The sequence below is a fragment of the Vombatus ursinus genome, unplaced genomic scaffold (genome assembly GCF_900497805.2).
Source record: "Vombatus ursinus unplaced genomic scaffold, bare-nosed wombat genome assembly UNPS02014812.1, whole genome shotgun sequence".
NCBI lineage: Eukaryota > Metazoa > Chordata > Mammalia > Diprotodontia > Vombatidae > Vombatus > Vombatus ursinus.
In genome coordinates, this window is record NW_020954590.1 from 39,960,961 (window position 1) to 39,987,484 (window position 26,524).

Genomic DNA, 26,524 nt, shown 5'->3' on the forward strand with positions numbered 1-26,524 from the left:
TGTGTGTGTGTGTGTATTTTCTATCATCTACCATCTGCCTATCAATCTACCTGTATCTTTTACCTTATTTAAATGTCAACATGTTCTTTCTCCTCTACCCCTACAAGGTAGACTCCTTGCAGATAAGGATTGCATTAATTTTATATTCATATATATTTATTTTTGTATGTGTGTGTATATATGTATTTTTATATTTGTATATGTTTTACGGTTATGTATATATTTTTTGTTTATACATATGTGTGTATATTTTTATATTTATATATATTGATATTTGTATCTTCAGTACCTAGCACATAATAAATGATTTATTAATTATAGATATTTATTAGTATATGTTTATAGAAAGTTGTAAGGGAGGGGCCAATTTAGAAGAAAGGTGGATATTTAGAAATAGCTATGGCATCTATCAAAAGGTATCAAAAAAAACCAAAACTAGTCATTTAGACCTTGTAGAACATCCCAAAGCCTCTTGGGAAAAAATGTATATATGCATGTACATATATACATTCACATACAGAATATACATAGATATGCATTTATAATTCATTAGGAATTCAAATAGAAAATACAGATAAAAGTTCTCCATATGTGTATAAGATACTTTATATTTAAAATCAGTTGAACATTTTTACCTTGCAGCAGAGAATGAGGAAGAATCTGTTTTTCTATCATAGATGGCAGAAATATAACTACAGAAATACCAATCTCCATCACATTATATTTAATGGTACTTTGATTGCTAGTGTTTTATCACTTTTAATAGAATTGAGAAGAACTTTTTCTGTTCTCATAATGAAAGGCTAAAATGACATTTCTCAGAAGTGCTCAGCTTTAAGGAGAGGCAGTACGATATATAATTAATCTTTAGATAAATGATTTGCTATGTGGGTCACTAGAGACTCTCTGAAGTTCAGTGGAGAGAACAAAAAGGAAAAATTCTAGAATTCCATCATTTCATTCCCCTTTCTACTCTTGGTCCCCAGAGAGACATGGGTAGATTAATAATGCTCTGATTTCTATTCTGTGACATGGTGACCCTAAGACTCCCTCCCATGTTATGGGAATGTCAGACTGTAGCACCATCTGGAAATAAAAAACGACCTAAAAATGCTAAATGGCTGTGGGTATCTTTAACGAGTGACCTCAGAAAGTGAACTCCTTTTTAACATACTCCAAAATTATTCCATGTGTATTCCACATTAGATGCTCATTCATTCAACAGCTATTATGTTAAAGGCATTGTCTAGTGCCCTGGTGGATACAAGGAAGAATAAAACAATGTATATGTCCTCATGGAGCAAGATGAAATATGTATCAATAACTAAATATCTGAATTGAACTGAATTACAAAGGTAGTTTGAGGGAGGAGGAAATCATTTTTTGTTTAGGGCTTTGGGAAAGGGGCAGGGGCGGAGAATGAGATCAAAGATGGCTTCATGGAAAAAATAGCAGTTGAACTAGGCATTGAAAGATGGATAGGAATTACACAGGCAGAGCTAGGGAGAGAAGAATATCTTAAGTGGAGAGGGCAGTGTGAACAAAAAGCATGGAATTATGTTTGGGGAAACAGTGAGGAGTCTGATGGGAATGTAAAGTGTGTGAAGGAGAATGTCAGTAGAAAAGGCTAGGTAGGAAGTTCTTGAGGTGTTTTCATCATATTTTGGGACCCATTGAGATTTATTTATTCTAATGATTTTTTTTTCTAAATTTATTTTTAATTTATAGAATAAAATAAGCATTTCTATAACATAATATAATTTTAAAAAAGATGATTGCACATGAAACTGCAAGTCTACTATGTATAACTTGTTATTCCTTTTGAATACACAACAAAGCTGTCATGTAAATTTCTTTCTTCTTTTTTTTTCTTCTTCTCCGTCCCCCGCCCTAGAGATGGCCACCATTAGCCACAAATAAGTATGTATATCTATATCTATATGTGTGTGCGTGTAAAATTTTTCTATATATACTTATGTTTATCAGTTCTTTCCCTGGATGCAGATAGCATCTTTCTTGATATGTCCTTTATAGTTAATTTGGGTGTTTATAATAATATTTACTCTAATGATTCTTAACCTTTTTGTGTCATGAGCCCCTTTGGCAGACTAGTGAAACCTGTAGAACTCTTTTCAGTATAACATTGTTAAATGAATAAAATAAAATACATAAGATTATTTTAAAAACCACTTATATTGAAATATAGTTATTACAATATTAATTTTTAAAGCTTAAGAATTTCTGACTTGGAAACTGAGGGATGCCCATCAATTGGAGAATGGCCAAACAAGTTGTGGAATATGATTGTAGTGGAATATGATTGTAATGGAATACTATTGTGCTATAAGAAATGAAAATGAGTTTCATTAATTTTACATTGTACATATATCTTGATCAATGGTACTGTGGTTATTCTTAAGCTTTGCTAAGGGAGAGCCTAGTTTACCCAACAATACATTGGGACAGATCTCTGAAAAGAGCAGGCTACCATCATCAATAAATGAAAAGTGCTTTGTAAATCATAAAGCACTCACTAAAGTTATCATCATCATCAACATTACTATCCTTACACTTCAAAATCTTATAAGCAACATACTTCCAGCTTGGTGTTCATAAACAATCTTTCCAAAAACATAGAGCTATCACATAAACCACAAATTTGAGAATTACTTAGGTTTGTTTTGTTTTGTTTTTTAATTCCCAGAACCAAGATTCTATCCACAGGAAAAAACAAAAACATCTTTTGTCAGGAAGACATGCTTGGGTTCTATTGATCACATACCTTTAAATCTTGTTCCAGACTTCTGATGAGCTCTCCATCCACCTGGCCAGTCTGAGCAACCTTCAGGCTTTTCTGTTCAGCTTTCCTGAGACGGTACTGCAGGATACGGCAGTTCTTATTAGCACGATCTAGTTCTCGTCTGAGTTCTTGCAATTGGTAAACATCTTCTTCTAAATAGCTGTCCCGCATCTCTTCCATTTCTGCACGAAGTTCATCCAGTTCATCCTGTACAAACCCAACCCAAACAGATTTACAAGCCTGTTTCATCGAAAACAAAATAAAACAAAAAAACCAACCGGTTTTTATAGGCCTACAGGAACAAAACCCAGCACGCTTAGGAATTAACTTTAAATGTACAAAGTTATCCTTATTGATGCCTTATTGGCCTCTGTTATGATAAAAGGGAGCCTTTGGGATTTGCCATCCAAAGTGATGTCTTTAAAAGCCTTGGTCTAGCCTTATAACCCCAGATATTAAAAGTAGATAATTATTACAGGTGTCAATTTCTGGGATCGATTCCACAGCAACTCTTTTGCTTCTATAAGCACAATTGAAATGAAAGTTCTTTGGTCTACAACCTTAATTTAACTGTTTGTTACTGTTAGAACCACATTTAAATGCATTTCAATTTCTGCTTCAGAACATACATCTCAGCTTTCAGACAAGAAACAAACAATTTCACATCAAGATCATTTTGATTATTAAGAGCAGAATGTTTTTTGGTTATGTATTATTTCTCCCACATAGAATGTAAACTCCTGGAGGGCTTATTGACCTGCTATATTTAATTTCTCATCCATACTCTACCTAGACTCTTTAATATAGATGGATAATCCACATACATAAAAAGACAGTCATTTGGTATGGCAGCTGGCATAGGAGATAAAGAGCTACCTTTGGAGAAGATGTGGTTCTTTTTTTCCCCTTCCATATTAACCATGATGCAGGGGAGGGGGGGAATGGAAGCAAGAAAGATAAAGTGAAGGAAAATATGCTTCAGTCTATACTCAGAGTTAATCAATTCTTTCTCTGGAGGTGGAGAGTATTTTTCATCATGAGTCCTTTGGAATAGTTGTGGAGCATTGTGTTGATCAGAAAAGCTAAGTCTTTCACAGCTGATCATCATTACAATATTGCTATTACTATGTACAATGTTCTCCTGGTTCTACTACTCACTTTACTTTGCATCAGTTCATATAAGTCTTCCCAGGATTTTCTGAAACCATCCTGCTCATCATTTCTTATAGCACAATAGTATTCCATCACTATCATATGCCACAAATTGTTTGGCCATTCCCCAGTTGATGGGCATTCCGAAGTTTCCAATTCTTTGCCATAACAAAAAGATCCACTATAAACATTTTTGTACATGTGGTTCCTTTTCCCTTTTCTTTGATCTCTTGGGATACAGACCTAGTAGTGGTATCACTAGGTTAAAGGGTATGCACAGTTTTATAGCTCTTTGGGCATAGTTATAAATTTTCCTCCAGAATGGTTAAACAAGTTCATAGCTACACCGACAGTGCATTAGTATACCTATTTTTCCATCTCCCCTCCAGTATTTATCATTTTCCTTTTCTGTCATCTTAAACAATCTGATGGGTGTGAGATGGTAACTCAGAGTTGTTTTAATTTGCACTTCTCTAATTTTTAGTAAATTAGAACACTTTTTCATATGACTATTATAAGCTTTTATTTCTTCTTCTGAAAACTGCAAATTTATGTACTTTAACCATTTGTCAATCAGAGTATAACTTTTATTTTTATAAATTTGCCTCAGTTCCCTAAATATTTGAGAAATGAGGCCTTCAGAGAAAATTGTTGAAACTGCCCCCCAAATTTCCTGATTTCTTTCTATTTTGACTAAATTGGTCTTGTTTTTGCAAAACTTTTTTTTAATTTAATGTAATCAAAATTATTCATTTTACCTCCTATGATCTTCTCTATCTCTTGTTTAGTTCATGAATTCTTCCTTTTATCCATTGATCTAACAGGTACTTTCCCCCCTACTTTCCTAATTTGCTTATGATTTCAATTTTTATGACTAAATCATGTACCATTTTTGACCTTATCTTATTATATGGTGTGAAATGTTGTTCCATGTCTAGTTTCTGCCAGATTGTATTCCAATTTTCCCAGCAGTTTTAGCCAAATAATGAGTTCTTGTCTTAATATCTTAGATCTTTGGGTTTATCAGACACTAGTTTATTTTGGTCATTTACTTCTGTATGTTGTGTGCCTAATATATTCCATTCATCAACCACTGTATTTCTTATCCAGTATCAGATTGGTTTTTTGTTTTGTTTTTTTGGGAATGGGGTTAAGTGACTTGCCCAGGGTCACACAGCTAGTAAGTGTCAAGTGTCTGAGGACAGATTTGAACTCAGGTCCTCCTGACTCCAGGGTCAGTGCTATATCCACTGTGCCACCTAGCGGCCCCAGTATCAGATTGTTTTGATGATTACTACCTTTCAGTATAGTTTGAGATCTGGTTCTGGTAGGTCTTCTTTCACTGTTGTTCTTTTTTTAATTGATACTCTTGACATTCTTGATCTTTAGTTCCACCAGATGAATTTTATTCTTATTTTTTCTAGTACTATAGAATAATTCTTTGGTTGTTTGATTAGTACAGCATTGTGTAAGTAAAGTAATTTAGGTAGTATTGTCATTTTTCTTATACTGGCTTGACCAACTCATGATGAATTAATTTTCCTCCTACTGTTTAGATCTTCTTTATTTGTGTGAAAGGTGCCTTGTAACTGTGTTTATGTAATTCCTGTGTGTATCTTGTCATGAAGACTTCCAACGCAGTTATTCTAAATGGGATTACTCTATCTCTTTCTACTAGATTTTGGTGGATACATACACACACACACACATATACACACATATACACACACATATATATGTATCCACCAAAATCCATATATATATATATATATACACATATGTATATACACATTTATATTTGTGAATATATAATATAAACAATATATAATATAAATAACATAAACATATATACATGCTGATGATTTATGCAGGTTTGTTTTACAACTGCTAAAGCAGTTAATTGTTTCAGCTACTTTTTAGTTGATTTTCTTGATTTCTCTACTAATACTATCATATCAACTACAAAGAGTGATAGTTTTGTTTCCTAGTTTTGCCTATTCTTATTCCTTTAATTTCTTTTTCTTGTCATTGCTATAGCTAACATTTCTAGTACAATATTGAATAATAATGGACATTCTTGCTTCATCCTGACCTTACTGGAAATGTTTCTAGCTTATTTTCATTACAGATAATGCCTACTCTTGATTTTAGACATTTTAAGAAAAGATCCATTTATTCCTATGCTTGCTAATGTTTTTTTTTAAATAAAAATGGGTGTTGTATTTTATCAAAAGCTTTTTCTACATCTATTATCACATGATTTTTGTTTTTTCTTAAAATTCATATAGTCAATCATGATTACAGTTTTCCTAATATTGAACTAGTCCTGCATGCCTGGTATAAATTCCACCTGGTCATAGTGTATGAACTTTGTGATATATTGCTGTAATCACCTTGTTAATATTTTATTTACCATCATTACATCAATATTCAATAGGAAAAATGGTCCATAGTTTTCTTTCTCTGTTTTTCCTCTTTCTGGGATAGGTGTCAAAACAATGTTTATGTCATAGAAGAAATTTGCAGGACTTAATTTTTTTTTAAAAATAATCTATACAGAGCATTGGAATTAATTGTTCTTTAGGTGTTTGGTAGAATTCACCTGTAAATCTATCTGGTCCTGAGGATTTTTCCTAGGGAGTTCATTTATGATTTGTTCAATTTCTTTTTCTAAGAAAAAGTTATTTAAGTATTCTATTTCCTTTTCTATAAAATCTCCGCAACTTATATCTTTGTGAATATTTATCTATTTAATTTAGATTGTTAATTTTACTGACATATAGTTAGACAAAATTGCTCTTAATAAGTGCTTTAATTTCACCTTCATTGGTGGTGCATTTGCCCTTTTCATATTCAATACTGGCAATTTAGTTTTCTTCTTTATTTTTTAAATCAAGTTAGCCAATGGTTAATGCATTTTTTCATACAATCAGTTTCTAATTTTATTTATTTGTTCAATGCTTGTTTGTTTATTTTTTAACTTTCAATTTTATTCATCTCTACTTTGAGGGTCAGGATTTATATTTTGGTGTTTACTTGGGAATTTTTAATTTGTTGTTTTTCTAGTTTTTTAGTTGTATGCCAAAATCACTGATCTCCTTTTTCTCTCTTTTAAATGATAGAAGCTTTTAAAGATATAAAACTTTTCCTAGGTACTGCTTTGGCTGCATTCTATAAATTTTGGTATGTTGTCTTATCATTGTTATTCTCTTTAATGAAATCATTATTTGTTTCTATGATTTCTTGTTTTACTCACTCATTCTTTAGAATTAGGTTATTTAGTTTCCAATTAATTTTAATTCTATACTTCCTTGGCCATTTATTGAATGTAATTTTATTGCATTATTCTTTGAAAGGGGTGCATTAAATATTTCTGCTTTTCAGCATTTTATGGCCTAACAGATGGTTGATTTTTGTGAAGATGCCATAAACAGCTGAGAAAGAGGTATACTTTTTTTTCCTATTCCCATTCATTATTCTCTAAAGGTCTATCATATTTAACTTTTTTTAAAAATTCTATTCATCTTCTTAACTTCTTCATTTTATGATTAGATTTATTTAGACCTGAGAGGGGAAAATTGAGTTTCCCAGGTATAGGTTTACCCTCTATTTCCTCCTATGACTCATTTAACTTTTACTTCAAGAATTTAAATACTATTCCATTTGGTATATATATATATGTTTGGTATTGATATTACTTCATTGTCTGTAGTGCCTTTTAGCAAAATGTAGTTTCCCTGAATATCTCTTTTAATTAGGTCTATTTTTGCTTTTGTTTTGTCTGAGATCATAATTGCTACCCCTGCCTTTTTAACTTCAGCTGAAGCATAATAGATTCTGCTCCCAGTTCCTGATTTTAACTGTATGTCTTTCTTTTTCAAGTGTGTCTCTTGTAAATAATATATTGTTGGATTCTGGTTTCTAATCTATTTTCTACTTGCTTCCATTTTATGGGTGATTTCATCCATCTACATTCACAGTTATGTTTGCTAGATCCTCTTTTATTTATCCTTCTCTTTTCCTACTCTGTCCCTTCTTAAAAAAAATGTGTTTAGATTTTGATCACTATCTCCCCTAAATTATCCCACCTTCTTTCTCTTAGCCCTTCCCCTCCTAATTCCTGTTGGGTAAGATGAATTTCCATACCCATATATATGTATGTATATTGTTCCAGCTTTGAACCAGTTTAGATGAGTGTGAGGTATAAGCATTGTCCACTTATTCCCATTTTCCCTTCCATTATTAAAAATTCTTTCTTGTTTGCACTTCTTTTATGTGAGATAATTTCCTTCAATTCTTCTCCCTTCCCCCATTCTCCCTGTGAACCTTTCTTTCTCATCCTTGCCTTATACCCAAACCCCCTGTCTATGTAGACTCCATCTAACTGCCCTAATAATGATAAAGTCAGGAATAACATGCATCATCTTCCCATTTTGTTATTGTGTCATTTCAGTCATATCTGACTCTTTGTGACCCCATATGGGGTTTTCTTGGCAAAGATATTGGAATGGTTTGCCATTTCATTCTCAATCTCATTTTGTAGATAAGGAAACTGAGGCAAACAGGGTTAAATGACTTGTCAGGGTTACACAACTAATCAGTGTCTAAGGCTGGATTTGAACTCATGAAGACGAGTCTTTCTGATCCCAAGTTCAGTGCTCTATCAACTATCTGCGCCCCCAGCCCCTCACATATTCCCATATAAGAATATGGTTTAACCTTATTAAGTCTTTTATGACTTCTCATTCAAGTTTAACTTTTTATGCTTCTCTTGAGAATGTCACATTTTCTATTCAGCTCTGGTCTTTTCATTAGGAATTCTTGAAAGTCCTGTATTTCATTAAATAGCCATTTTTCCTTATGTAGGATTTTACTCAGTATTGAGTAGGTTATTCTTGGTTGTGATCCTAACTCCTTTACTTTCTTGAATATAATATTCCAAGCCCTCTTCTCCTTTGTATTGGTATCTGCTAAATCTTATGTGATCCTGACTGTAGCTCCACAGCATTTGAATTGTTTCTTCTGGATGCTTGCCATATTTTCTCCTTGAGCTGGGAGCTATATAATTTGGCTATATTCTTAGGATTTTTTTATTTTGGGAACTTTTTTCATGAGGTGATAAAGAGATTCTTTCTGTTTCTACTTTGTCTTCTGGTTCTAGGATATCTGGGAAATTTTCTTTTATAATTTTTTGAAATATGATGAGTAGGGTCTTTTTTTTAGTCATGGCTTTCAGATAGTTTAATGATACTTAAATGATCTCTCCTCAATATGTTTTCCAGGTCAATTGTTTTTCTGTGAGATAGTTCACATTTTCTTATATATTTTTTAGTCTTTTGATTTTGTTTTATTGTTTCTTGATGTCTCATGGAGTCATTACCTTCCACTTGACCTATTCTAATTTTTAAGGAGTTATTTTCTTCTTCTTCTTTTTTTTCACCACCAAACTGTTAATTCTCTTTTGATATAGTTTTCTTGTATTTTTCTCATTTCTTTTCCCAATTTTTCCCCTACCAATTTTATTTTATTTTGTTTCGCATTTTTTTTTACCTCTTTATTTAGCTCTTCTAGGAATTCTTGTTAGGCTTGTTTCCAATCTGCATTTTTCTTTGAAGCTTTAATTGCAGGTGTTTTTAAGTCATTGTCTTCTGAGTTTGTGTCTTGAACTTTTCTGTCACCACATATGATTTTTATTATCAGGTTCTTTTGTTATTGTTGTTGTTTGCTCATTTTTTCAGACTATTTCTTGATTTTGGACTTAATGTTAGAGTTGGACTCTGCTCACTTCTGAGGGGGAAGAATCATCTAAACTTCTGTAGCTAGATCTGGTGGTATATAGGTTTTAGTGCTCCCATGCCAGTGTGATCCAAAGAGAGTTTTAGTTACTATCGTCTTGACTTGTGCTCTGGTCTTTATCCAGGTAGGACCTTGGCTCCATTGTGATTGCGGACTATAACCACTCCTCTCTGCCCTGAAATTGTGACCCAGAACTGGGTAATAGGTAAAGGACCTGCTAAATGGCATCTGGTCCTATGCCAGGTGCTAGCATATCATATCTTTCTAACAAGGTGTTTAGACACATTACTGTATATAGGTGTTTAGCATTTCTAGGATGACTACTAGTTCTGCTGTCACTGCTTTCAAGTCCCATAGCCAGTGCTGCTTCTACCATGATAAGCTCCTGACCAGTTCTTGCTCCAATGTCTCCATATCTTTCTTTTTGTCCTCTTAAGCTGTCCTGGGCTAGAAAAAAATGAGTCACAGTGAGTTGTTTTGTTTTTGTTTTTTTGTTATCCAGATCAGAATTTCATTTTTTTTTTTTTTGGCTAGGCAATGGGGTTAAGTGACTTGCCCAGAGTCACACATCTAATAAGTGTCAAGTGTCTGAGGCTGGATTTGAACTCAGGTCCTCCTGAGTCCAGGACAGGTGCTCTATCCACTGCACCACCTGGCTGTTCCTTTTGTTTGTTTGTTTTTTGGGGTTTTTTTTGGGTTTTATGACTTTTTATAAAGTTCTTTAGTTGGGTTGGGAGAGCTAACAAGGAATAAGCATTCCACTCCACCATCTTGACTTCATCTCTAAAGATGTCATGTCAAGTTCCATCTATAATACATACTGGTAGTATGATTATAGGCAAGTCACATAAACTCTCAGTACCACAGGCAAAGACTGTACATAGAAGAACTACAATTCTCTATCTGTGGAGGGAGTTCCAATAGTGGAGCCCCCTTCAGGTATGAAATTTCAGGTCCTAATCAAAAATAACAAATCAGGACACAAATACATCACTATTTCTTTACTATTTTTTGTTGTCCTAATTCTAAACTACTTTTCTCAACTCCATGCAAAATAGCACCAATACTCCAAATATAAATTCTACTCAGGTATTAGAAAACAGTGGTAACTAGTATAACAAATGTACTGTGTGGACTAAGAAAAGCTTTGGAAGGAAGGAGATTAAGTAAAAAGTAACAAACTTGTTCTTTGCACAGTAGGATTAGTAGTGCTTAAGAAGCCTCCAGAGCACAATAAACTGTCATTCCCATTCATTTAATCTGTGTACCATTGATGGCTCTTGAGAGAAAAATTCTTAACACAAACCTAGCTACATTAAACCATTAACTTGTACATTGCTGCTCTGTTGTACTATGATTCTTGATATTTATTGTTAATTTTGCATTATTCAAAAACCCAGAGATCTGTAGACAGTAAAGAGAAAATTTCCGCCTAAACTAGAGTCTCCTTTTTTCAGATAAGATATTTTATATTTTCTTCTATTTCTTTAGTCTTTTAACTTTGTTTTATTGTTTCTTGATGTCTCATGGACATCATAGCTTCCATTTGACCAATTCTAATTTTTAAGGAGTTTTTTTTTCCTTCAGTGAGGTTTTGCACCTCAGTGGCACTACCAAATTCTACTAAGGCATTTTAAAAAATTTACTTAGGGTTCAGTCCAAAAGATACATTGAAAGTTCTCATGGAAAACAAAACCAAACCAAAAACTACAGAATGACTTGTTGCTTGTTGGGAGTAGAGGTCCATGGGATATAGATAGTTCTCCATTTCACCTATGTTCAACATTGTCATCATTTTCTTTATAGAAAACATCTCCAAAATAGTAACTTTCTTCCTCTACATTGTTCAAATTACTGCATCACACAGAATGACCAACCTAGTTGACTATTATTTGGAATGAGATCTACTGTAGAAAACAAACAAGAGACATTTTTTGAAAGCTTTACCACCTCCTAAACAATTAAATGAATCAAATTGTTCATTCTGGGTTTCCAAGAATTTTTATAGAGTTTACATAATAATGAAGGATGACTTCCTTGAAAACACCAATATAGCAATTAATAAATAACTCATTTATGTGGCACCTACTATGTGCCAGATACTGTGCTAAGTGCTACAATGTCTACTAAAGACATGTAAACCTTAAAGATGAAAATGAGTTAATCTTCAACAGCAGTGACTGTTGAACTCTTATCAAAATTATTGTGTAGGAAGCTCTGGCTTGATTGACAAAAAGTACCCTCCTTGCTCTTCATGAACGAAATATTTCAGGTTCTCATCTGAAAAGTTTAAATGTCTCACACAAGCTATTCCAAATTTTCCCTATAATTTTAGCATTTTTGTTGTTGTCATCTGTATTTTTGTAAGAATACTGAAGTTAATGAGAGCATTTCAGTAGAACATGAAAATATTTTCTGAGTGAGTGACAATATTCAGTAGTAATGAGCTCTTTTAAAGAAATATTCTTTATAAAGCATAACGATACTTGCACTAGCAACCTTCTAGGAAAAACACTTTACAAACCAGAGAGACCTATTCCCAACAAATCTCACTAATGTAGCACTTCATGCATTAAAATGGTTTTACAATAACCTAGTGAGATAGGAAATACAATCATCACCACCACTGTACAGATGAGAAAATGAGGCTCAGAGAGACTGTGATTTGGCCACAATCACACAGTGCTAGTGATTAACAGCACCAAGATTTCGACTCGTGTCTTGATTCCAAGTTCTGCAATCTTTCCATTACATCATACTTATTGAATGTGAGTTTTTGTTTCAAGTCTCTGAACTTCCTTAAACATTTTTTTTTTACTTTTCGTATTTCATAAAATTTGAAATTAATTAAGATCATTCATTTAAGACAACATGCCAATTGACCACAGTGGCTAGTACCTCCCCCTAAAAATTACTTTAATTATACTTTCTATGTACTTATATGTGTACAGTTGTTTCCCCCTATAGAATATAAACTCCTTGAGGGCAAGAACTGTTTTCATTCATGTCTTTGTATCCCTCAATGACTAGCACAATGCTAGGTACATAGTAGGTGCTTAATAAATGTGTATTGGTTGATTCAGGTAATAATGTATGGTGCAGGGGTAGGGAACCTGTAGCCTCCAGGCCACATGTAGCCTTCTAGGTCCTTGGGTGTGTCCTTTTGACTCAGTCCAAGTTTTACAGAACAAATCATTTTATTAAGAGTATTTGTTCTCTCAAGTTTGGACTCAAAGTGCCACATATAAGGACCTAGAGGGCCACATGTGGCCTTGAGGCCCCAGGTTCTCCAACCCTGGTTAAGGCAATGAAAGAATAAATATAGGGCTCTACTATCATCTCTTGACCCACCACTGAGTATTTTTCCATATGTCTTATTTTTAGGAAAATGTTTTCCTAAAAGCGTTATGTATATAAAATCATATCTATAACATTATATATGTGAAATTATATCAATAACATATATACATATATTTTATATGTTACAATAGTTGAGGTAATAGAGTTTAAATTATAGGCAAAAAGTATCTCCAAGACCTTTAAGAAGAGTGGAGACCTTGGCTATTTCAAAAGAGCACATTGGACAGACAGAAAATAATCTCTGTGGCCTGCCTCAAAATAGAGTTGTAATGAGTAAGTGTGGGAGAATAAGAGTTTAATGAAGAAGTGTGGGAGGATGACCACTGACTGCTGATGCTAAAAGCTATTGCCTTCACTTTCTGTCATTCTTGTGGCTTTTTCCAACTAATCCAAATAAAGTACAGCTGGGCTCTGAAAAAAAGTCTCAAAGCTGGACAGGACCTCAAAGGCACCTGGTTCTACATCATCATCATCATCATCATCATCATCATCATCATCATCATCATTGCAATAACAATAATAATATCTAAAAATTATAAGGTACTTTAAGGTTTGGGAAACACTTTACAAGTTAATTCATTTGATATTCACAACAACCTTGGTGTATAGGTGCTATTTTAATCCCATCTTACAGATAATAGAGTTCAAGTCATTTGCCCAGGGTCCCATCTCCTCTATAAGTGATCGTAGAGTTTTTGCTTATAGGACTTTAGGGAAGGGAACCCACTATTTCTTGAGGCAGCCTGTCCCACTTCTAGATCCTCTAATTGTTGGGAGATTCACCTTACATTATGGCTAAATTTGCTCTTTTGCCAAGGCCATCAGCTATCCTGTGGATCCAAACAACATGCATCATTTTTCTCCCTTGTGACAGTCCTTCACATATTGAGGATAGCTATTTGTCATAGGATCATAGCTTAGAGCTAGAAGGAATATTAGAGACCATTTAGTCCAAACCCTCCCCCTATTTTTCATGTGAAAAACTGAGGCCCCAGAGAAGTAAAATTATTTTAGTGCAGCAAAAAAAGGTTGAATAAGTAGTAAAAGTAGCTGAGTCAGAATTCAAACCCAATTCCTCAGATTCCAAATCTAGTGTTCTTTCTACTCTATGACAGTGCCTCTCTAATGTCCCACTAAGTCTTCTCCAGGTTAAACATTCACAGTTCCTTCAACCAATCCTTGTGTAGCCTGGGCTCCAAGTCCCTCACTACCCTGACTGCCCCAGCTGGTCCATAAACCCAGAAGTAAATATAATAGTCCAAATATAGTCTGACCAGGGCAGAGTCTGTCATCGCCCTTGCTCTGAAAATAATAATTCTACTAATGAAGACTAACATTGCATTAGCTTTTTTTTTTTTTTTTTGGCAGCCACACCATGCCTGGTTCATGCTGAACTTGCAATCCACAAAATCCTCCCAAGTTTTATAAACATAAATTTCTACCTAGACCTACCACTTCCATCCTATCATTTGCGTGGAGTGAAATGGTAGAAAGCTAGCATAGAAATGATCAGGTGCTCTCTATGGATCTGAATGCTGAAAAAAAAATTCAGGAATGAGCTGACAGATGAGACTTTGACTAAAGGGCTAGGTAGCTCTTTCCCCTCAAGTTTCCACTAGAAGACAACTTCACTAAAGACATAATCTTCCAAGATAGTAATCAAAAACTATGTAGACCACCTACTCAAAGAGAGGTGATGGTCAGGGTGCAGAAAGGGACATATGTTATTTGGACATGACCAGTGCAGGAATTTGTTTTGCTTGATTATGCCTATCTGTAACAAAGGTTTTGTTGTTCTTTATTTTTTTCCTCAATGGGGGGGGGAGGTGGAAGGGAAAGAAAATAGAAATTAATTGAATTTCAAAATAAAAAGTATATATAGAAAACATGAATTGACACTTTGAAATAAAAATATATATGTTTGTGAAAGCATACAAATTTTGTTTCCACAAAGCTTGCTTGTAGAGGGACTCAAGTCACCAAATGCCTAAAATTATCTGTTGTTCAAATAATGTCTTAAAAATGCTAATTTTGTCAAAGAAAAGAGGGGTTAACAGAATGTGTCCCCTTTTCTTATTTGGACTACCAACCCAGGATGACCTAATACTCTAACTTAAATGCCTGAAGCAATAATCTACACGTATACCTCCAAGATGACAGTAGGTCAGTTGATCATTCTTCCACTTAAATTGCAAACGATATTTGAGCTATCAAAAAGGGGAAAGAGAGACCACTGTAATGTCAAATTTTATTCTTCACACAGGTCATTCTTTAGACTAAAGTAATGATTTCTTGTCCTTTTAAATTTTCTTATCAGTATAAAATAAACTATTACTAAGGATCATTTAGAAAGGTTATAGAAGGAATTCTAAATACTATTGGTAACAGTATGAAAGGCATGATCATCAACAGTATTTTAGATCATAATGATAATTTAAAAAAACATTTTAGGATATTAATGTTACAACAGTGTCCTGTTAACATGTTTGAGTGTAGAACTATTTATATCATAAAACTTAAAAATACCTCTCATCTGCAACTTAATTGAACTGAGCACAAACAATTTTGAGATTGTAAAAAAAATTCATTTTTGTGTATACAGAAATTACTAAGGAAAACTTGAACTATATCCAATTCCTTATGTGTTAAATTATCAGGATCACTTCTGTCAGGTATATAGATGTCATCTATTACCAAGTTGAGAGGTTAATCTGATTTTAAAAGAATTTTTTTTCTTACTCAAGAAATCCTCTAATCACACAAGTGTTGAGCTGTCAAACTATCTTTCTCTTCCTACATTACAAACTAAACCTTACTATAGATTTCAGACTAAAAGAATAACATTGCATTATATATTGGAGAAAACCCTGAATGAAAATGTATGTGTTTTTAATATTTATGGGAATGTATAATTAAGTAATTACCCTTTTACAAAATTTTAACAAAAAAAAAAACAAATCCCTGGTTTTTCTTGTGCACAGCATTTTCTGCTTTTATTAAAATTTTGCCTTAATTACATAGCTTTAAATCAATTTTTTTTCTATTTCAGTAAACTTTCTTTAAATAGACACAATCTAGACAGAGGATAGTCATCTGGTCAGTGTTACAATAATGCTTTCTGCTGGGAGCTTCAGACAGAAACTATTGTCTCTTGTAATATACAAATAATCCACTTCATTTCCCCCTGGACAATGGAAGTGTTTGGAACAGAGTCACAGCTGTGGCTAACAAGACCTATGGACCTGCTACCATTGTTTACCAAACTGATATTTCACTCCAACAGCTGATGAACTCAGTGAGTTTCCAGTGATCAACATGATTTTGCCTCCTCAGATTATTACATCTATTCTTTCACATGACTAATACAGATTAGGTTTGGAAAGAGGAGCTGTCAGAAAAGAATCAGGAGTAACTTCTGCTTTGCAAAATGAAAGGGGGAGGGAAGAGTCAGTGAATTAAGAGAAGAGAGAGGGTTATTTTAAAAATACCACATCATACAGGCACATGCTTCCCTGGCAGTGTCTCTGCTCTAAACTATATGGAGCTTTTGAGCTCCTGTCCGCACAACTGCAGTTGTAACCATTAAAGTTCTGAGGACCCTCCACAGTCACTGACCAAACCCCCTTTGGCTGACGCCTAGAAACACTTAATTCAAAGACGATAGTAAGAAAATAGGAGCTGTAAAGTGGGACCACGGACACACTGTGCAAGAAGTCCTATGATTTGATGTTAGGGGAAAGGAAGGCAGAAGTAGAAAAAAGGTCACCAGCCCCTTGCACTCTTTTCCTCCAGGCTCCAGTGATTTGCTTAAACCATGATTATCATCAAGGAAGGAAAAAGACATTAAAAGGAATTTTATCACTTTAAAAGTTTAGTCTGAGACACTCCTAGGCAGTCATAAGAGTTCAAAAAATGTTTAAAATGACTAAAGGCAATAATGGAAAGGAAAACTCCATTCCAAATAACTATGAAATGCATAAAATATCTGGGGAATTGACCTACTCAAGCACATAAAAGGAATAATGATTCAATTACAAAGTGCTCCTTAAAGAAATAAAGAATAGGGGCAGCTAGGTGGTGCAGTGGATAGAGCACTGGCCCTGGATTCAGGAGAACCTGAGTTCAAATCTGACCTCAGACACATAACATTTACTAGCTGTGTGACCCTGGGCAAGTCATTTAACCCCATTGCCTAGCCAAAAAAGAAAGAAAGAACAGCTTAAGTAGCTAGAGAAATATTCATTGCTCATGGCTAGGCCATGCCAATATAATAAAAATGACAATATTACCAAAATTATTTTACACTTTTAATGTTTTATCAATCAAATTATCAAGGGGACACTTTATAGAACTTGATAAAATAATAGCAAAATTCATTTGGAAAAAAAAACAAATGATCTAGAATATCAAGGGAAAAAATGAAAAGAAATAGGAATGAAGGGGAAATATACTTTCAGACCTCAAACTATATTATAAAGCAGCAATCATCAAAACCACCTGGTACTGGTTAAAAAATAGAGAGATAGATCAGTGTAACAGACTAGACAAGACAAAATCAGAAACAATGGAACTCAATAACCCGGTGTTTGATAAAGTAGAAAACACAACTTACCTAGGAAAAAGCTTCTTATATTTGATTAAAACTGCTAGTTAAAGTGGAAAGCCATCTGGTAGAAATTAGGCTTAGACTAACATACCATATTCCACAACTCATTCTAAATGGATACGCAGCCTTAATATTAAAGATCATACTATTAAAAAATTAGAAGAGATGCATATCATATACTTCTCATAGGCATAGGTAGGAGCTATATTCTTATCCAAACAAGACATAGACACAATTACAAAAAAAAAAAAAGAGAACTTTGATTACATCAAACTGAAAAGCTTCTACCCAGACAAAATTAGTGCACTTAGGATAAAAAGGGAAGTGGTCAAAGGTGGGGAAAAAATCTTTATATAAAATTTCTCTGACAAAGTTTGGTATCCAAGCTATCCAAACCCCCCCCCCACACACACACACTGTCATTCCCCAATAAAGTCAAAGGACTTGAAAAAAGTTCTTAAAAGAAGAATTGTGAAGTATTCACAACCACATAAAAGAATATTCTAAGTCTAAATCATTAATGAAAAAGAAATGCAAATCAAAACAACTCTGAGGTTTCACTTCATACCCTCCAAATTGGCAAAGGTGACAAAAAATGGCAATAATCAATGATGGAAGAATTGTGGAATGATAGTCGCTAATACATTGTTGGTGGAGCTGTGAAATGGCACAACTATTTTGAGAAGTGATTTGGAGTTATGCAAATAACGTGATTAAAATGTCTATTCTCTTTGAACTAGAGACTCTGATACTGAACTTATACCCCAAGGAAGCCATCAGTAAAAAGAAAGTCCCCATGTGCACCGAAATATTTAAAGCAGTACTTTTTGTGATAGCAAAAATAGGAAACAAAGTAGATGCCCATTGACTGGGGGATGGCTAAACAAATCATGGTACATGAATGTAATGGAATATGACTACGCTATAGAAATTAAATATATGATGAATACAGAGAAGCATAAAAAGATCTGCATGAACTGATGCAGAATGAAGAAAGCAGAGACAAGGAAACAATATATACAATAATTACAACGTAAACGGAAAGAACAACCACACATCCAAAAATCAAAAGTGAATGTAACCAAATTATAAAAATCAAGCATGACTCAAATGAAGAAATATGAGAGAACAACCCCAACCATCCCTTCTGTGAGAGATCCACAGATACTCATGTTTTCAGACTTTTTCAATATATCAATCAATTGTGCTAATTTTTTCCTCTTTTTTTATTTTTTCCTCTTTAAAAACATTATTTGTTATATGAAATGACTCTCTAGGAGAAGGAGGGATACTTTATGGATAACTATGATGATATGAGAAACAGAGGACAGCAATAAAAAAAAATTGAAAAAATAAATAATTCAAGGATATACTACCTGGGGCTAGCTGGTACCTGCATCACAAAGAGCAAAGATAGCCTGGGGCTATGAGCTAAAAAGCTGGGGTGGGGGGAGGGTAGCAGGAGTGTGAATTATAGAGAGATACAGAAAGGATCTTAGAGATCATCTAGTCCAGAGGTTCTTTACCTTTTTTGTGCATCATAGACCCCTTTAGTAGTCTGACAAAGCCTATAAACCCCTTCTCAGAATAAAGTTTCTTGCCAACATTCAAAATCGAAGGAAATGCTAAATTTCAGTCAAAGGTTAGTGAGAATAAAGATGTAAAATTTTTCTCATACAAGTTCACAGAATCTGTGGAATTGTGTCTATAGACCCCAGGTGAAGAACCTTTGATGTAGTCCAACTCTCTCATTTCATAAATGAGAAAACCAAGACTCAGAGAGGTTAATTGACTTACCCAAAGTTATAAAGACTCAGAGAGGTTAGTTGACTTACCCAAAGTTATAAAGACATTAAGTGACAAATTTGTTGTTTTTCAGTCATGTGTGACTCTTCTTGACCCCCTTTGGGGTTTTCTTGCCAAAAGACACTACAGTGGTTTGCTGTTTCCTTCTCTAGCTCATTTTACAGATGATAAAATTGAGGCAAACAAGGTTAAGTGACTTGCCCAGGGTCACACAACTAGTAAGTGTCTGAGGCCAGATTTGAACTCAGTAAAACGGGTCTTTCTGACTCTAGGCTTGCCATTCTAGCCATTGCATCATCTAGATGTTGTATTAAGTCACAGAGCCAGAATTTAAACCATGCATCCTCTAACTCCAAGTCTAGCACTTTTTTTTTTTTTTTACTGCACATGATTCTGCTCCTACATCATCAGAAAATGCAAGACATGACAGCAGAATCCAGAAGTGGCTTTGCAAAGACACCTAGCAAAGAACAGATGTGGGAAAAAATCCAGTGGAGAGTAGTATGATAACATGAGGCAGCATACCAAATTGGATACAGCACTGGACATGGAGTCAGGAAGACATGAATGAATTCAAAATCTGCCTTAGAAATTAACTGTGACTCCGGACAAGTCAGTTAACTTCTCTGTGCCTCATCTCAAAATGAGGGAGTTGGATTCAATTACTGCTAAGCCCCTTCTAGCTCTAAATCTACATTCCTATGATCATCAGAAAACATAAGCCATAGTAGATTGGTAGTATGAGGTGATCCTCAAGGTATGTCCCCTCTCCCACTAGTGTTGGGGCAATTTGTGTGACAGAATACCCCTGTGAATACTATTTTGTGGGATGGAGGAATGTTTTTATCATTAATTTTGCTATGCTGTTTGACTCAAGGTCTTTTGTTTGAAATATGTGTGTATAGATGCATGTGTGTGTGTGTGTGTGTGTGTGAGAGAGAGAGAGAGAGAGAGAGAGAGACTGGGTTAATAAAAGTAAACAAGTTGGGGTTTGAGGCTTTGAATGGATGGAGAATGACAAAGTACCTCAAACATAGGATAGATTTCTGTGGACCTGCATGTTATATGACTATTTACTACATCTAGAATTACTGTAGAAAGCAGAGTCCCTTAAGAAAAAAAAAATTTTTTTCCTGTATCCAACTTCATCCACCATCATAGCTAGAACAGATTAACCCTAGATAAGCCAGGGTCAGTCCCTAGCAAGGACAAAACAAAACAACAAATAACCAAACAAAAAACTCCACCATGCTTGAAGGATATAAGATAAGCACTGTCACAGGCCATTCTTTGAAAGGGTTGTTGGTGGAAGCACATGGTGAAGTAGCATTGGCAGCTTTTCTTAGATATGCTCATAAACACAAAGTGCTTAAGCCACCATGAAAAGCAGATGAGAAAGTAAAGCACTAGTTAGTATGTTAACGGACATAATAAGCACTGAACCTTCCTAAGCCTTATTTTGTTGTGAGGATCAAATAAGATAATATTTGTAAAGTACTTAACACAGCACCTGGCACGTAGTAGACACTCCATAAATATTAGCTATTGTTATTATTACCCATAGTACATATACTTTGATAAGCTTTCCTTCCCTATTTAGAGACATGGGATTTCTTTTCTTGGATCAAGTACAACCTAACCCAGAAAAACTTCAGGGACTTAGTGCACACAGGCACATTTGTCACTTTAAAATTAGAGCTAGCTGAAATGGTTTTTTAAAATTGTCTTGCATTTGGACTTATTAACCCAATAAGATTTCTTTCTATGGGTTTGTTGGTTTCATTCTTTTACTTGATGAGTTTTTATTCATTTCAGATCTCCACTGTGATAGTTTCATAGAAACAAGACCTACCTCAAAAAAGAAGCCAATACTTTATAGGCTCTTAGTTTTCCTGGATATCCAGGCCTAAAATTTCTAGGCTAAGAAACAAAAACAATTGACCAAGAGTGTTCTACTAAAATCACAGAATCATAGAATGTTAGAGCTAGAAGGTTTTTTAAGAGGTTATCTAGCCCAGCCACTCTCCAATTGCATAGTTGGGGAAATTATAACCCATTGACTTGCCCAAGATCACACAGCTAGTTCATTGGAGATAGGACTCTTGCTACGAAATAATGTGCTAATAGACAAATACTCATTGTGAACCCGTCTCACAAAGGACAACTATGTAGAATACTTGAAAAAATGATAGTTTTCTATATGAGAGACAATGTAGCATAGCAAAAAGTATCGGATTTGGAGAAGCAAATTTTAGAAACCTTTAGAAAGTTTCCCAAGGCTGTATTTTCTCCCTAAATTTAGCTTTTTTTTCCTCCTTTGAATTAACAAAAAGTCTAACTAAAATGCACATATGATATTATTGTTCTCATTTCACAACTAACTATCAGATCTCTAAACCCCTACATCTCTATGCAGAGGGGATAATGGGAAATTGGTCATATGGATGGTCATGGCTGGTCCTGGAATATACCTTAGAGAGTACATCATTTTCAACAAATTAGCCATTTCCTCTGGGATCTGGCCTGCCATTTGTACACATCCTGCCTAGAGTGTTCATTATAAGGTAGCCAACTAGAAAGAAGACAAAAGCCCCTAAGGAAAGTTGGTATTGGGAGTAGTTCAAATAACTAAAAAATTTTTTTTAAATTAGTATGTTCCCAAAAGACTATCCTTAGTGCTTGTCCCTGGACAAGACCAGACATCCTAGAAATGGATGGCTACACTGCAGTCATGGGAGAATCAACTATACTAAAAGTTACCAGAGCAAAGATGTCCAAAATAAGACACAAAAAATAAATACCCAAAAATGAATCCTGAAATCATGGAAAACTGACTCTTTTAAAAACCAAGAACTAAGGGTGAGTATCTTTTTTTTAAAAGAAAATGGGTTTTCTCACGATTGTGTGCTTTTAGGGCTCACCAATCCTGAAAAAATTTTAGAAGGAAGAAAGTTCAGTATTTATGTTAAGATGACATATAATATCTTTATTCTTTTTGCTTGTTACCTTTTGAACTTCACCTTGTGGCCAATACAAAGAGGTATATATATTTTTATTAATCATTTAACTTCCCTTTTGACACCTCTCCCCCTAAGCTCTCAGAGCCCCACTTTCCATACTCTTCCTTTTTTTTCATTAATATTAATGAAGATTATCATTATTTAACTCACTTGGTTAAAGCACCTGCTAAAAGGTCCATTTTGGTAGATTTAATACATGTATGGACAAGTTAATTAATAGACTAGGGACTTGGAAGGGACCATAAAGATCCCTTTAGAGTGGGATCCTGAGGCCCTGAGAGATTATGTGATTTATTTATGGTCACATATCCAGTTCATGGAAAAATTAGGATGAAAATCCAGGTCTTCTGATTCCCATTTCTGCAGTCTTTCCAGTTCATTATGATTCCACTCTGTTTTTGTTTAGACTGAAACATTGTCTCCAGCCACATATAAGCTGTCTTGAGAATATATGTCCCTGTTTATAAGACAGCTCCAGAGAGTGTGGATGAATCAGTGCAAGGCAATCACTGCTACTAGGGAAAAAAATTTAATTGAATGTCTGATTAGATGGGATGGGGGTGGGGTGATCGTTTTTGGATTGGGAAGATTATATATTAAGATCACAGTATTTATTTCTGCTATTGGTAATATAAATTGAAGGTCCAAAGCAACTGACAAAGATCATATTAACAAAATCTTTATTTCCTCTTTTTTCCATCTTTTTACTGTCTAAATAGCATTCAGACTGGCTGGTTATGCAAATGTTCCCTGCTTTCAGTAACTATTATTTAGATATTCCTTCCTGAAGGCCAGGCCCTAACAGCTTCTGTGAAAAGCCAGAGAGACAAACTATAAGCTATTATACAGAGTAACTGTGGGACTATTGTTATGCAGTTTCCATTTTCAGACAATGCAGGGGGGGAAATTAAAGATACAGCAGCTGGGGGCAGATGGAAGTGGCTATTCCCTGGAAAGTGCAGTATTTGTGTGTAACAGAAAACAGAAGCTTCTCTTGGCAGATAAAAGAAAAATACAACTTTGGGGTTCCTCTCATAACTACACACCAACTAAATCCAACTGTCTCACAGTTCCTGTGATACTCGAGGCTTCCAGGCTTCCTTACACGGTTTGTCTAGTTAAAACACCACCACCGGCCCTGGTCTTGCATCCTTCCTTTCAGTCTGTTCATCCTTGTGCCGGATCAGAGCAGAGTGTTCCTTTATTGATGGGGGATTCTGCAGCTAAGTGGATAGAGTGCTATCCTAGTTAATAGAAAGATCTGGATTCCGGGCTCTCCATTGACACATATTGGCTGTGTGACTCTAGGTGAGTCACTTAACCTCTCAGTGCCGCTAGGCAGAGAATGCAGAGAAAAGTGCAGACCTGCCTCGGGAGAGAGAGTTGCTTCACTAGCAAGCTCTCCATACCAATAAAATCACAGGTACAATTCGTATCTGCATTGAAGGCCGATCCTTGGTCTGCAAGTCTCCTCGTCATAGAAACGCTAAAACCTACAAGTGGTTTTACCTCTAATCCGCAATTACTTTCGGGAACACAAATATATATTTTCCCCGATAGAATGTGAACACAAATTTCCTTTTCTCTGTTTTTTTTTTTAAACCAGGTAGAAATGAGGGCCTGCAGTGATTTTGCTGCTCATTAATTTATGGGGAAATGCTAATACAACTGTCCAGGGTGTGAAGATGTATTAGCATGAAGCAGAAGGCCAGGAAGAAGAGAAATGAAAAGGTTTAGAAAACCTGCCAAGAGCAATTCCCATCTACCCACCCCCGAGCTCCCCCCACTCTCTTCTTCCACAGTTTTCTGCCCAAGTTAAGTATTAGGATGTGTAGGAGAGGGAAAAGAAAAGAGAAGAGGGTAGGGTAGGGTAGAGTAGGAAGGATTATCGGAGCCTTTTAAATTGAGCGGTGGTTGCTAGTCCGCCCCTCCCGCACCAAGCAGCGCGGGCTGGGAGGGAGGAGCTCTGAGGGGCCAGGATGTGATCAACAAGCTCCCCACTCCCACCAACCTACAAGCTTAGCCCTGTTCTCCTCGGCCCCGCTCACCTTGAGATAGTCGTTCTCTGAGCGCAGTTCCTCCATCTCCCGCAGCAGCTCCTCCTCCTCCTCCGCTAGCACCAGCTGCTGCAGCTCACACGGGCTGGGTGCCTGGTTGGTACCGCCGCTGCCAGGCCTCCCTTTTCCGTCTTCTCCCGGGCCGCCCCTCCCGGAGGTCGATTTAGGCTGGGTTCGCCCCCCAGCATCCTCCCCCACTCCAGGCCCTAGCAGACCAGGGGGGGCCACTGAAGGACTGGCCCTGCCGCCCCCGCTCCCGGGGGAGGCACAAGAAGGGTACTGAGGTCCAAGGGGCTCGGGGCTGCTAGGAGGTCCCGCTTTCCCGCTGGGATTAGGGGTAGGGGTTCCTCGGGGCTCCCGATCGCTGGAGCCGGTGCCCGACTCAGCATCGCTGCTGGCAGTCGGAATCAGGCGTTGTTCGTCAGACAGGGGCTCAGAGGCGCAATCTGACAGGTCCGAACTACTGTCTGTGTGGCTGTTGCGGGAGCCCAGAGCCAGGGAGCCAGAGAAGTTGGGGGCTTGGGTAGTGGGGGCTGAGTGGCTTGGGCTGGTCAAGGAGCAGACAACGGGAGGCGAGACAGGGGCCGGAGTCTGGGCTGTAGTCCCTTGGGGCCCGGAACCTCGCTTGCCTTTACGGCCTTTAGCAGAAGCGGGTCCCTGTTCCCCACCTGTAAGTGGCGGCGGAGGCTGCGGCTGTTGCTTTCCAGCTTTCGACGGCTGTTCTCCCGCTGGCGCCCGGGCTGCCTTCTTGTTGCAAGGGGAGGGCTTGGCATTGCCTCCCTGCTTGCTCCCGGCTCCCACCCCCTTGTCCTTAGCTCCCAGTTGGCCGCCCCCACTGCGTCGGGAGAGGCGGCTCTGGGTGGCCAGCAGCCCTGGGGACGGCGGCGCCTGCGATGGACTAGGATGCGCCTTGCCCGAGAGACTCGGGGATTTGGGTGCTGACGGCGCGGTCGCCGGAGCTCTAGAGGTGGAAGAAGAGGCGGCAGGGGCTGGACCCGGAGCCCGAGAATGAAGGTCTTTCAAGAAAGGTCTGGCGGGCGAGGGGGTGCGGTGCAGCCGCTTCTTCTCCGCCAACGGGTGATGATGGTGGTGGCGAGGATGGTGTTGGCCGTGCGGTGGCTGCTTCACGTCAGTGCCTCCGCTGCTGCCGCTGCCTCCCGTGCAGTTCACGGTCTCCATGATCCCTACGGGAGGCGGAGGGACAGGGGCAGAAGCAGCCGGGGCCGCTGTAGCAAGGGAATGCCAAGCGCTTGCAGCCTCTGAATCCCCGACGAATCGCAGCCGGCGCAGGGGCAGGAGCGGCAATCCTCCACCTCCTCGTCTTCTTGGTACAACGCAGTAGCAGCAGCGCTGGTTTCCAACCCTCCTGCTTGCTTTCTCATCACTTCTGTTTCTCGATCAGCCTCCCACCCCCCCGCGCCCCCAGCCCAGGCTGCGACACCCCCTCCCACCCGCCCTTCCAGCTCTCCAGCTCCTCTGTAGCCTCTGTTCCTCTCTAAGCACTGGTCTGCTCGTGTGAAAAGATGCCCCCAGCGGAGCTCTCCGACGCCTGCCTCCCTCTGCTCCTGCTCCCCCCCCCTCTCCTCTCTCCTCTCCCCTCTCCCCTCTCTTCTCTCTCTCTCTTTCTCTCTCTCTCTGCTTTTCTCTCTCTCTCCGTCTCCCACCCCCCGCTTTTCTCCCTCTCTCTTCTCTCCTCCCCTTCTTTCTCTCTCTCTCTCCCTCTTTTTAGCTCTTGCTCGCTCTCTCTTCCTCACTCTTCTCTTACCTCTCCCCAGTCAAGCTGATGCTGAGGCTCAAGTTATTTTGTAACAGCACAGCATAGATTTCTTTCCCCCTTAATCCAAAGAGAAGAGCGCTCGCCCCCTCTTCCCTGTTTCTTCTGCTGTTGCTGTTACTGCTGAGGCCGCCAACGCGTTTGTCTCTTGCT

The 26,524-nt window shown here is 37.1% G+C and overlaps 1 protein-coding gene across 1 annotated transcript in view; it reads right to left on the minus strand.

The window, feature by feature from the left end:
- LOC114054192 (microtubule cross-linking factor 1-like) overlaps positions 1 to 25,967 on the minus strand; it is a 171,616-nt gene extending 145,649 nt beyond the window's left edge. Inside the window, exons 1-2 of the mRNA XM_027877355.1 lie at positions 24,589 to 25,967; positions 2,783 to 3,007 (exon numbers count right to left, since the gene is read on the minus strand). Of these exons, the coding sequence (XP_027733156.1) occupies positions 2,783 to 3,007; positions 24,589 to 25,776 (1,413 nt within the window). The 5' untranslated portion in view covers positions 25,777 to 25,967. The remainder of the gene's footprint in view (positions 1 to 2,782; positions 3,008 to 24,588) is intronic.
- Between the last annotated feature and the right edge of the window lie 557 nt (positions 25,968 to 26,524).